Source organism: Sebastes umbrosus, chromosome 6 (genome assembly GCF_015220745.1).
Source record: "Sebastes umbrosus isolate fSebUmb1 chromosome 6, fSebUmb1.pri, whole genome shotgun sequence".
In the NCBI taxonomy this organism is placed as follows: Eukaryota; Metazoa; Chordata; class Actinopteri; order Perciformes; family Sebastidae; genus Sebastes; species Sebastes umbrosus.
The window spans coordinates 26,144,210-26,158,013 of NC_051274.1; the positions used below are offsets into that span (position 1 = coordinate 26,144,210).

Genomic DNA, 13,804 nt, shown 5'->3' on the forward strand with positions numbered 1-13,804 from the left:
CCACAAGCTGCTAGCTTAACAGCTGTGAATACTAACGGGGAAGGGACGGGTTGTGTTGTCGACTTGGTGACTTTCTCACTTTAGGGACTTTGCAACTAGTGCTGCTAGCTACTTTCATTGGAAAAGAGTTGGCAACCATCATCTTTAAAATCTAGCGTACTCTTGCGAGTTTCTCCAATGTTACCCACCCAAGCTTTAATGAGAGATTCATTTGTAGTGAAGAACAAACAAAAAACACTTCTTGCCTGAGTGTCCACCAGCTTTCCATCAATCTTGGCAAAGCCATCAAAGAGGGTTTTGAGGAGGAAGTTCTTCCGTGCAGCAGCATCATTGGGTGGAAGGTAGCGGAGAACAGCAGCTCTGTGCTGCTGGTACATGGATAAGATGAGACGCACCGCCAGCTCTCGAACCGCTGATGCATTGTGCTGCAAAGCTGCTGTACAGAACTGACAGAAGAAAACAGGGCTTTCTATTAACATGTGAACATTGGATATTTCTGCTCCAACATATGCCATTAGGCAGTTTCAGCTTTCTTTTGATCGACTCAACAGAGACATATTTATTGGGAAACAGAAAGATGTTTTTTTCTGTTGTTGTTATTGTTGTTGACATGAAACTTGTTTGGAACTGCAAGTAAGATTTAATTTTGAATGATAAACGATTGTATAGGGATGTGCAATTAGTCAAATTTCAATTACAATTTTGGCTTAGAACAATTATGAAAACAAGATAATCAACATAAAAAAATTATTGTGCAGCATTCCATTTCGCAAGTGGATTAGGGAAATTTGATTTCCCGAGATAGAAATCTTCCGGAGAAAGACATTTCTTGGCCATGAGAACCATGATCACCTATGCACACGTGATGACAAAGACTTTCAGACTGTATGACTGCAAAGCAGCGCGACCAAAGGAGAGATCATTGCACATTGTGGTGCAGACAAATATTCAAAACTGATTGTATTTAAAATCTGAATAAAACTGAAACTAACACAAATATCCTCTATAAGTCTAAATAAATTGGTTTCCAGCGTTGAACATCTGCCTATTTGTAAAATTCACATGCAGGCTATAAGGAAATAATCTTACATCTGATTACTGACATACTGTTTGGTACTGTACATATCTTAATCAGATAACTACAGCCTTTGTCTGATTTTCTGTACAACCTGATATCTAAGTTTTCTTCCTCCTTTATTAAACTTGGAGCAACTTGTTGGGCCACTATTACTGCACCGAAACTTTTCAGATGTTGTTCTAATGCATTTCTTAGCCTTGTGTAAAGCAGATTAAATTTCCTCAGTTTGAAAGGTGCCATACAATTGAACTTGGCATGCCTTACCTCGAGTACGCTAGGGAAACAAGGCAGGCGATGGTAAATATTCAGTGCTTGCTTTTTTAACAGATAAAAGTTTTGTAAAGCAATATTTGCAGTCTAGTTTCATGTGCATCAGCACAATGTTGTTGAGGACGTCCTTTGAGGGAAGATGTAAAAAGAGCCCATTATCTGATATAATCTGTGTGAAGAGAGTCGCAACACAATGGAAATCCCACAGCGGAGAACATTAACATCCAGAGGTAAACTGTGTACAAAGGCCACCCGACCCTCGTTCAACCGGCTCATGGACAGCCTGCCATTATTCTCTGTTGTCTCTGCCGGCCACTTCTCATTTTAATTACAGGAAATTCAATCACCCTCTATTTTCACTCTGGCTCCCGCCTCGGAGCAGATCACCCAGGTAACAGCAGGGGGAAAAAGGAAAAATGTTCAAAATATAGCTGGGCTAACACTGGAGAGCTGTCAAGAGGGTGAGTCACCAGATCTAAAAGAGGCAGATACCAGTAGAGGTTCTAGTTGTGAATTTAAGGGTTCAGCCATTTACTAAGTTTCTTGAGTGTATTAAAAAGATATGACCTGTGTCTGTTGTGCAACTTTGTTTTTTATGCTTGAAGAGGGTTACTATCACCAAACCAAAGGCACCGTGATGGTATTTGCAGATATATGCACATATTTCCTGGGTTTAATCTGTATAGACATGCATACATTTTCGTTCATATCGTATCTATCTCTATGTACTGCCTGAGCGGAATCTTTTTCTTCCCCCACTCACACACACATACACTTCAAACTGTTTGCTTGATTGAGGCGCTTTGTGTGTTCTGAGGAGGAGGACAGCTATCCCCTAGAGACCCCTTTTAGACACGTTTTGGGCTTTTTTAGGGGGGTACAGGTTTTTTTTATGGGGAGATAGCAGGTCAACAGTAGATGTCACATAGAAGTGGTGTACATCATCTGAAAGCTGGGAACCTGAAGATTAATTTGAGATGCAGCTCAGTACGGTGTGTCAAGTTGTTCTAGTATTAATAAGATAATAATAATAAACATGAATTAATTCATTAATTCATGTTAATTAATGAATTGTGAAAGAGTATAAGGGCTTAGAACATTATGATAGAAGTATATGATGGTCATTCCCATGCACATTTATGTCTCATAAACTATAATTTTTGGGTTGATATTCGTTACAGAGATTTGGTGCTAAATTTCAAAAAATTTTACCACTCGAGAATTGATAAAAATGATCAATATCCTTCCAAAATACCACATTAAGACTCCAAGACCTTGAGGAACAGCATAGAAAAAGCCATACTTTGATTTGGTATGAAAGATTTTGGCATTTGGAGATTTCTACAAGAACTGCATTTTTTGGCGACTGAATGGCGAGCACTTATTGTCCTGGAAACTGCTCAGAAACCCCCGTATTGACAATCTACCTAGGAAAGCCATCCATCCTCTGAATGCTCTAAGTCTCTAGTTTGTGGCTGTCAAGTTTCATGAGGCTGTGATTATCCTAGAGGTCACCACAAGTCATTTTAAACAGTGAGGTCTAGTTTCATATGATAGTCTAGCTTTAAGACTGAGCCTGCGACACCCTCTTAAAGACAGTAATGTCGGTCGGGATCGCGGGTCTCAGAGGGCTATCTATAACGGGTTAGCACAATAAAATTTACTGCGGGGACCAAATAGCTGCCCTGAACCTTCAGTACTTTCTAATTAAAAGGATTATTCCTTGCTGCTTGTTGTGGCTTACCAGGTATCTCATCAAAAGCAAGTCAGTCTCCTCACAACCCATTCATTACTTAAACTGAGCTTCAGTCTAAACCTGGTGCCTCTAACATGTTTCTCATCAAACTGATTAATGTGACCATCAGGAGAAAAAAGCAAGCTGTGGAATAAAGCACAGCCCTCCTGTCACATCTCAATCCAGACTGGAAATGTTTCCCAGGCAAACATGGGAGGCAGCCAACACAAAGGGGACAGGCGCTGAGCAAGCATGCACAAACGTGCAAACACAGGCCACCCAGTGCCACCTGTGTGGCTTTGATTTCAGAAGGCGGAGAAACTCAGCGGACAAACCTAACAATTTGCTCTCGCTGATAAAAGATGTGCAGGGTCGAGAGGAGGGCTGAGCGAAGGGGGGATGGGCGGAGGACCGGCCGTAAACTAGAGAGCGACGGCTTGTTGTCCTGGTCAACATTTGGATAGTTTGCACGTAGATATTAGGTCACTGCTGGAAACCAGAGGAGTGCAGGGGACGTAGAGTGGATGCCAATGCTGACAACATTGACTCAGCTGACTGGAGCTTACTGGCAGCCTGTCTGGGGGAGCTGAATGGCCACAGAAAGCCAGGGAGGGACCGTTCCCCTTTCAGTTAGTCACCCTGTAATTACTAAGCCAAATGTAACGGAAAATCAGCTTGATGGAGGCCTACTTTATAGTGGAATAATACAGGAATTGTACTGTATGTATCTCTATATAGCACATGTGCTATCATGTTATAGAGGATATGTCCATAATTGCTATTTCCAGATTGGAAAGAGACAAACTGACACTGCCAAAAACACAGCAGTAGTTATGAACTGGCGACACCTACAGTGGCATTTTTTGGCTTCTGCTGCTGCTGCTAATATTAAGAACATTTATTTGTGAGATTCTACAGCTATAAAATCCCCTAAAAATGTGTCCCAAAAGTCACAGAGTACAGAAGTCGAGGGCTGCTGTGACTGAAATGTTTTTACCTCGATATAATAGAATAATTGTTTCATCGTCTCAAGGTTAAAAAAAAAATAATGGCGACCAAAGCTGCTCTCGACTTCCATACTGTGAGACTTTTGGGGCAAACAAAAGATTGATTTCCCAAGATAACGAGATAATTAACTTGAGAACTAACAGATAAAAGATAATTGCATCCACGGCTACTCTCAGCTTCTGTATCAAAGATGAAAATAATTCACATTAATTAAGGACGTCAACATCACAAAAAAAAAAGAATGGATAGATACATTTAGCATGATTAAAGGGGACCTGTTATGCTTTTGTGCTTTTTCTCTTTCCTTTAGTGTTACATAGTTTTTTGTGAATGTAAAAGGTCTGCAAAGTTATAAAGCCCAAAGTCCACGCCAAAGGGAGTTACTCTCCTCCACAGAAACACTGCTCCTGAACTGCCTGAACTGCCTGAAACGCCTCGCTTGAAGTCCCGCCTTTTATTCAATAACGTGGTGATGTCACCAAGTAAGACAATTGCATAATGGCTAGTTTGGCACGCCCTCAGACAAAGCTAGTTAAAGTGGAGCTGTATCAGTGTCCAAAGAGTTTGGTTTGGTCGACCAATCACAGTAGTTAGCCAGCTGACCAATCAGAGCAGACTGGGCTTTTTGGGAGGGGGCGTTTCAGACAGAGGGGGAAAAGAGGTGCTGCAGCACAGCCTATATGAGAAAAATAAAGCGTTTTTTGAACATTAAAGCATGTAAACATGTTCTAGTAGAAACACAAATACAAGTAGGCACCTGAAAATAAGTATAATAGGTCCTCTTTAAGGCCTTTTACCGTCATGACATTGTCCAGGGTGAAGCCAGAGTTCCCTGTACCCAGATCAGCGAGTAGCTTCTCGAGCAGCTCGGCCCGACTCCGAGCCAGACGAGAGGGGAAGTTGGATTTCAAGGGCTTCACCAGCTCACTTGGGATTACCTGCAGGGTGCGTACATCCTTCAAAACAGCAATTTCCTAAAAGAAGGACATGAGAAAGAGACAATGACTTTGACATTTACAGTGTAAAAGTCATGTAATGGCGTTGTAGGCTTATGCACCTTTACATTAAGTGATACGTGTGCTGTACAGTAAGCCGCTAACAAAACACATCTGTGTGATGCTACACATGGTGATTTGTCATTCAACACAAGCATCTGTAAGAGAGACAAGTCATGACAGGGAATACAAGTGTACAATTAAAGTAAGACGGAAGACAACTCTTGGAAAAACTTCTCTCAGCTGTTTGCTTGTATGTCGTAAATTTGGGACACACACAAACACACAAAAAAAGTATATAACTTGTCCTCAAAATACAAAGAAGCATTCAGTCATCTCTCTTGCGGAGGTCTGAACAGACCCAGAAGGGCCGGGTGATGACTTCAGAGGGCTGAGATTCGTGGTAATGGCCTGTGTCCTAAGTTGAACTCATTGAAGGAGAAGCTACTGTGGCTCATAAAGACCTCCCTCCCTTTCTTACTCAACACACACACACGCATGTTGCATGAGTCTGCAACAGATTCCAGTCAGCAGATGCACATTGCGTATGTTCACACAGAGTTTACTTCACTTACTGTACGTCATCACTCAATCCAAGCCAGTAACACTTTCTGTTCTCACCTACCAGTGCAACATGAAAGCGCCAACCTCCAGTACAGGCCACAAATAACAAACACCACCTCTTCAGTATGGAAGCTGCACTAGTGGCTCTGTTTCAGTTAAAGGCTACAAGGAGCCAGTCTAGGCAGTCAGAGGAACTACAACATGGGGCTTGTTTGAAGGCTGGAGCAGAGCATGACAACAACTCAGACACCTCCTAACTCACCCTGTATGTATATCAAGCTACAGCACACTGCAGCATGCAGGCAGTGACTCAATCCCTGAGGTCAATGTCATGTTAGGAAAGCTAACTTAAAGGTGCAGTGTGTAGGATTTAGTGATATTGAGCGGCGAGGTTGCAGATTGCAACCAACTGAAACTTCTTCTGTGTGCCAAGCGTTTAGGAGAACTACGGTGGCCGACGTGAAAACGTGAATGGCCCTATCTAAAGCCAGTGTTTGATTTGTCCGTTCTGGGCTACTGTAGAAACATGGCGACCGACTCCGTGAAGAGGACCCGCTCCGTATGTAGATATAAACGGTTCAAAAACACCATCATCTGGAATAATGACTTTTGGTAAGGTATTAATAATAATTTGAATGTCAACGTTATGAATGAAGCTTCAAACTATTCGGTCGGCTACAGCCCTACGAGCCACACAACACAATTTTGAATTTGACAGACAGCCTGTTATTTAATTTTTTAGACCGTGATATGTCCGGTAGTTGTTTTATATGTCCAGAATCCTGGAATATTAATGACTTTATTGGCCATTAAAAAAAAAAGCGTAAAAAAACTCTGCTCATGTTAGACCTGTTGTCCGTTTTATTTTTGCCTAAAGATCGCTGTTTCTACCCCTCCGAGTGAGGCAAAGGTCCTGAAAGATACATATACACGTTTTCTTTCTTCTTATTTCGGTGTGCTTTTATGAACATAAATAAATACTAATACAATTAATATATGTTGCACTCAGAGTGATTATACAGAAAACATACTTATTAATATTATATTCCATTTCTGCTAATAGATCCCCCGAAATGCTACACACTGGACCTTTAGGATGTTACAAGTTCCTTTTTAAAAAACAAAAAATAATAAACACACTAGGATCGGTACACTCTATGTCATTAGGATCAATTAAATACAGTGCACAGATGCTAATGTGCAGAAGCTTGTTTTGCATTTGCATGTAACGTCCAGCATATAAAAAAGCCTCTCAGCCAGGTGAGTGGTGGATACTTAAGCTCTTAAACAAAATAAAATAAAAATAAATAAAAACACCAATCAACAAAACTGGCTAAATCTGAGAAGTAAGGGCTAAGACGCATACCACCAAAACAGCAACGCCCTCAGTTCAGCTACTCGCTGAATCAGCGGGTTGCACACACAACCTCATTCATCACACATACAGGCAGTTATATAGACTGAAAAAAGAGTGATAAATAGAGTGAAAAAGCAACACATGTATGAAAGGTGTTAAAATAATGGCATGCGTTGTTCTTTCTCCCTACAGTATATACAGTGGGGGCATACCAACATTAAGGGATAATTACAGGATCTCAAAAAATCAAAATCAATGAGGACTAGGGCTGCAACTAACTATTATTTTCATTGTTGATCAATCTGTTCATTATTTTATCAATTTATCGATTAGTTGTTTGGTCTATAAAATGTCAGAAAATGATGAAAAACTCAAAGATATTCAGTTTACTCTCATAGAGGAGTAAAGAAAACAGAAAATATTCAAATTTAAGAAGCTGCAATCAGAATTTTGACTAATTTATACTTAAAAATTACTCAAACAGATTAATCGATCAAAATAGTTAGCGATTAATTTAATAGTTTACAACTAATCGATTAAACGTTGCAGCTCTAATGAGGACTGTAACTATATGAAAACAACATGGAGCGTTACCGCTCTACTTTTAAACAACAAAAGGCACCCTTGGCTATGACTTACATACATTTCGCTGTTGGAAGGTTGTCTGTGATATGAAAAAAAACTAGCTCAGTCTGAAATAAATGTCATTCTGTTTAACAGTATTAGTTTCATAATCTTATAAAAAAAATGACATTAAGTCAGGAACATTTTCTCCAATCCTGACTTCATAAATGTCAGTCCTGTTTCTGCACATAATGACTCAAATGAGCTCAGTGTTCCTGCTGAAACACACAAGTCTCTCTTTGACTGTTTCTAATTTAAAAACACTTTTGTTTTTTGGGTGGTACATCTTTCTTGGAAGAGTCATTTAGTTTCAGAGAGATAAAGTAGTATACTATGATAAAACTGTTTACTCAATCCAAAAACACAGAGATAGACCACGCACGCATGGGCAATGTTTTCCAAAGTTTGCCTTTGGAGGAAAGTTGGATTGAATTTTACACATGTTGGAGCTGCTCCTTCTGTTTGCTTACTGCGGGACGTGTAAATAAGGTACCTTTCTGATCATTGTTTGAATGCAGACTTGTGGGTGCTGCCTATCAGACTGATTTCACCTGAAAGGAATAAAACGTGCTCCGTTTAACCAAACCCATTATCTGTGTTTACATGCACATAAAACTCCAGTTAAGCACACAAATGAATACAATCAGTTTGTCTTGCAGGTGCAAGTCACTGCCAGCGTCTTTATCTACTGTGATTACTAATCATACCAATGACACTTTTACTTTAATGACATAAAGATTATGTATGAAAGGGCTTACAGGAGGACTTCAGCCTCAAGAATAGACAATTAATCAATTAGCAGATCGACAACAAATTGATTGATCGTTTAAGTCATTTATCAAGCAAAAATGCCAAACTCTCGCTGGTTCCAGCATACTGAATATCAGGATTAGAATTCATACGCTATAATACAACTAAGCTTTTCTAAGAAAAAAATTCTGCAGTAAACTATTTCTTAAGTGTTAAATAACGGCACAGATTATTGTTTCTATACATTGTTTTCTGCAAAAAACGTGTGATCTTATATTAATGACAAAGTGTTTCTGGTTTTAAACAACATGTGGCACCGATGGATGTAAATCCAGTGGTTGCCGAAGAATTCAGTGAGTTTTATGAGAATATTTCCTCAGTCAATAGTCACAGCATCTCTCAATATTTCAGTACTGTTTCACTGAGATTTGCGCAAACTTGTAAAACCATGATTATTTATGTAATTGCTTTTTAATTTATAACTATTTATTAGGGTTCAAGCTCCGAAGGGAAAAACCTTCCAGTCACACGATAGGAGCTGCAATCAATTTTTTGCAGGTGAAAACTGTATTTTATGGGTTGTAATGGTCCTTTAAAGGAATTTCCGAAGGTAAAAAGGACTGAGTGGGCTATAATCTGTCAAATATAATCCTCATGAATGAAATCAAACCATTCTGAGACAGAAAAAACATTTCAGTCACAAGGTAGGAATTTTTTGAATAACACATTTTTGATTTCTCATCCTAAACCACGAATCCGATTTCTACCAAATTTTCTGTGGATCATTATTGGACCAAGCTTTTTAAAAGTTGCAGAAAGCTTGTTGCAAGCTTGAACCCGCGTACTGCCGCTTGCGGCTGTAATTTTTTATTTATTTCGCTTATTTTTAGATTGAATCTACAGTATTTTCACCAATACCAATATGAGAAAAGAGATCGGCCCAAGAGGTGAATTTTATACAGTGTTTTTTTTCAGAAATCTAACCTCTTGAAAAGACGGTTCAGTAAAGGAATCATTTTCTGCTTTGACCTGATCTTAGGGCTTGAAATTAACTCACCATTTAGCTGTGATCTAATGACTTTCTCACACTGCTCAAAATCCCTAGCCAGAACAGGTCCACCCTTATATGAATCATGACATATTTTCTCTTCTCTGATGGATTCGGAGTTTACAAAACATGTCACTCTACTTCAATGATTACAGTATCTTGTTCAACCATCTGCTTGTATGTGGTAATGATGGTCAAGGCCTACTTGATGAACAGAGAGAGAGACCCGCATTATTGCTGCCGCGTTATTACAGGAGAAGCTAAATGAGTCAGCAAATCCAATAGCTAATACATTTCGTAAAAATGTTAAGGAATAGCAATAGCAAATGGGAAAAGAAGTTGCCCTTTTAAATGCTTGATTAAAACCAGTATTCATAATTCACTTTGTGAATCCAGTTATTTATTTCTCTTTTTAAACTGCATTTTCAAATAGAATTTTAAATTCCATTATTTATTCATGAATTCATTGATGTATTTTTTAAATGATGTACTTATTGACGGTTTTATGGTGTTTTTGTAAATCCTTTTTTAATTTGAAGTATTTATTGATTGGTTAATATTTCATTTGTAAATTCTTTTCATAATTCATCTTTTTATTATGAAATGTTATAAAATGATGTGTTATTATTTTGAGGTAATCTTTCTTAGTTTCTCAGAGAAGGACATATACTATATACTATAATCTCACTCCTCCTACTTGCCTTTAATATGGTAAATACTTTATTGTATGTCTTCATGTGTTTGTGGGTTTTATCGGTGCACAGTTGTTTTGGTTTGATTTCTAAAGTATTTTGGCTTTGCCTGTCATGCTGTTCCACCCTTGTGAGTCTTGTAAAGGCCTGCCTCATGGGATAGGGAGGTTAATAAAGTCCTTTTGTTTTTGTTACAAGATGACATAACTTCCACACTATTGTTGTGTGTGTGGAAATTTAATATCAAGAAATCACTACAGCTTCAAACTAGAGATATAACCATAAACATAAATGAGATTAGCACCAAGGGCATAAGTAGCCTCTTTAGTACATTTTATATTGTTTTTACATGATCAGACAAAAGTTTTCAGGGAAGATGGTGGAGGGAGTAAAGGCAGATTGCATTGTTGCTATGGAGCCAGAGGGCAGATGACGAGAAGTAAAAGGTTAATAGAAATCAACCGGTGCCACTCTAGTCAGTCCGGCGTGTTAACAATACCTGTATGAAGGCAGTGGCTGTTCCCCGGAGGCGGCTGGCTGAGTCTCCAGTCCTGGCCAGCAGGTTGGGCCAAGTCTGATCCATGCAGTGGGTCACCTCGGCCCGGCCCAGCCCTGGGATCAGCTTGCTCAGCAGGAGCCGCAGCAACTTCAGGGAGGCGTGGAAAACCTAAGGAGAGAGCCAGTGGACGTTTAGCTCCAAACTTAGTGGACTTTCCAAGAAATGTTAGCACCAGGGTGATGTCAATTAGCAGAGAGGCTAGACGTGGCAATGTGTACTTTGAGTGGGTGAGAGGATGCAGATGGAGAGTGACAATCAGTAAAGCAAAGATGCCAACTAACCTGTTTTTTACAGGTCAATTGAATTACCAGCGCATTATCAATGTTGGATATATTATGGAATTTTGTGTTTACAAGGTAGATTTAAACTGGAAAAACATATAACAAACGCTGGGTTTCATTCAGTCACAGTATATAATAGGGGTGTCACAATTCGATTTGATTTTAGACATGCAATCGATGGACTGTGGCTGGAATCGCCAAACAGTTCGATCAGTGATGCTTTCTTTGGTTGCTGCAGTCTCTAAATCTTCTACAGCCTACCATCTGTAGTTTTGCTGTCAACGACGCGTTTGTTGTTTACATATCTCATCAGGAGCAAGGAAAAATGATGCCAAAACAGTGACTTCAGGAAGCAGGAGGATTTCACAGTTCAGTTGTTTCTCCGTCATCTCCGACTCCGGCAGTGGCCATGGTGTCTCCAAAAGTGGAGCTGCAGACTACCGGTAAGATACCTGTACACTGCGTTGAAGTGTTTTTCTTTCTTTTTTTTTTTTCTTCGGATGCTCAGTAACATTATGCGGGGGTGGAGAGAAAAAAAACAAATACTGGGAGAGTCCTGCTTTTGACTTCAAAGGTCGAGATCGAAAGCTCATTGCGATCGATTTTCGATTTAGAATCGAAATTGTGACACCCGTAGTATGTAATGACATGACATGCAGCTTAAGGCCCTGACACAAGCCGAAGGTTGGCCATCGGACAGTTTGGGGCCGTCGGTGAGCGTCTGTCAGTCTAGTTCTTAAGGTGTGTCCCGCACCGTCGGCTCTAGTCCGCCCATGTCGGGAGGCTTTTCGGCCGATTCAGCATGTTGAATCGAGCTCGTCAGAGCTTGTCGGTGAGAGAAATCAGTCTGATTGGCTGTTCAACTTAAGCGAATCAGTGCACGAGAAGAGAAACGGAAGTGAGGAAAACAAGCTAACGAGTAAAATCAAGAGGCAAAACACAGAAGGCTCTTCTCATTTTTCATCTTCATTTCATCTGATCATTCCAATACATTTTCACAACAACAATCTGGAATGAAGCTAAGTGTGTTCAAATACAACTTGTCAGCCAAAACAAAGGCGACGTGAGACGACGCAACAGTCGGCCTTCATCGCCGCTAGTTCTTTGATGTCGGCTTGGTGTGTCTGAGCCTTAAGACTACTGACTGAGTTGCCGGAGAAAGGTGTATTCAACATGAACTAAAGTGAAGCACATTTGTGGAGCAGCAAATTGAGCAATTGACTTCTTAATGGAACATTCTGTGTATCACTGTGCCTAGGAAAATAAATCACTAGAATTATTGCGGCACTACTCTTTTCATTACCATACAAGACTGTAGAAGACTTCCAGAGAGAGGTTACAAGGCCATCCTTGTCAAAGCTGTTTGTTTAAGGAAACCAGCTCTGGGAGCGAGAACTAGGGGTTGCATATGGGACAGGGGGGGCAGTGTTAAGAGTGGGGACGGGCGTGCTTATGATTTAACTACATGACCGTTAGTTCTGTTTGTAACAGGAATCCAGAGGACGTGATTTATAGAAGGCTTTGACAGTGACAAAGTAAACATATCCATAACGCTGCTTTAAGAGCTGCTTTAATGGCAGCAGTTTCTGTTCAATTAACGTGGACATTCACGGCATCCACACCACAATAATTGTCTTTTTGTGGACTCACAGATGACACTTTATCCAGCAGGGACTTCTTGACCAGGAAGACTGCAGCTCTTATCATGTTTCTCAGCTCCTCCTTGGGGGTGGTGGGTGACAGCTCCAAAAGCTTCTTGTACGTGTTCAGGAGAGCATCCTCTCTGTAGGACCAGGTTTTGGAATACGCACCAGCCACCTGGAAAAGAGGAGAGGGCAAAAGATTAGCTAAGGGGCAGGAACAATGTCACAAATATCCTTTGTGTGGGTATTCCAGCAGATGTGGATAGAGATTTGCTGTGTACGGTATAGAGATCATATATTACAAACTCATATATCTGCCAATATACATTTATTTACATAAACATTTTTGATAAGGATCCCTTAAAGCAGCAGTGGGTAGAATTGGAGCAAATATGATTAAAACAAGTTATTTTTATGAAAACGGTCACTATATCCTGTTTCTAACGGCATGCAGGATTTCACAGACTGGAAGAAAACAACCAATCAGAGCCGAGCTGGAGCCTTGCCGTCTCTGAGCAGCTGTCAATCTTTCGCGAACTCCGATCAAACGGTCAAACTAGGCAGCGCTGATCAAATATGAATCAATACTCTGTTACTGTAATGCCTATTTCTCGCCTCAAATGTTTTCAGAAACATCTTGTAGTGTACTGTTTAGCTGGAAAACGAAAGAAAGTTTGTGACCCGGCAGCCATGTTGAGACCAATTGAAGAAATACCAAGCACCGCCCACCAGCCTGAGCAAACTTTCTCATTTCAGTCATGGGATGGCTAAAATAGGGCAATGACATCTGGCTTGTGTATAAGAATATCCTGAAGGGTTAACAAAAAGTATTTTTCGGAGTACATACGTAGAAATAAAAACGATACACTATAAACTATATGGCTTACCAGGCTTTCTCCATAGACCTCTATTGGAAGGCCGGCCTCTCTCTGGGCCTTTTCCGTCAGGGGCTCTGGCTCTCCACTCATCTCTGGGCTGTCTGGAGTCTGTTGGGCGTCAGGTTGGGGGGAGTGCTGCTCTGCAGGGCTCGGGATGGCCTCCACAGGCCGGTCTTTCCTCTGAAGGGTTGGCAGCGGCTTCTCATCATAAGGCACACTGGTAACCTGTCAGCACAAGACAACAACATATATTTAAAGCTTGGAATATGATATTTACCTTACACAACTTTCACATTTTTGCCATCCGTGACAGCGACGCTGG

General features: G+C 40.4%; 1 protein-coding gene across 5 annotated transcripts in view; it reads right to left on the minus strand.

Annotated features, from left to right (window-relative positions):
- The window catches only part of cep104 (centrosomal protein 104), a 40,995-nt gene that overhangs the window by 12,272 nt on the left and 14,919 nt on the right, over nt 1-13,804 (minus strand). For 4 of the 5 annotated variants that reach the window (XM_037772226.1, XM_037772225.1, XM_037772224.1 and 1 more), the window contains 5 exons: nt 13,492-13,707; nt 12,612-12,779; nt 10,621-10,788; nt 4,889-5,065; nt 246-446 (listed from right to left, as the gene is read on the minus strand). In XM_037772226.1, the coding sequence (XP_037628154.1) occupies nt 246-446; nt 4,889-5,065; nt 10,621-10,788; nt 12,612-12,779; nt 13,492-13,707 (930 nt within the window). The remainder of the gene's footprint in view (nt 1-245; nt 447-4,888; nt 5,066-10,620; nt 10,789-12,611; nt 12,780-13,491; nt 13,708-13,804) is intronic. The other variant, XM_037772227.1, reaches the window with a different exon arrangement.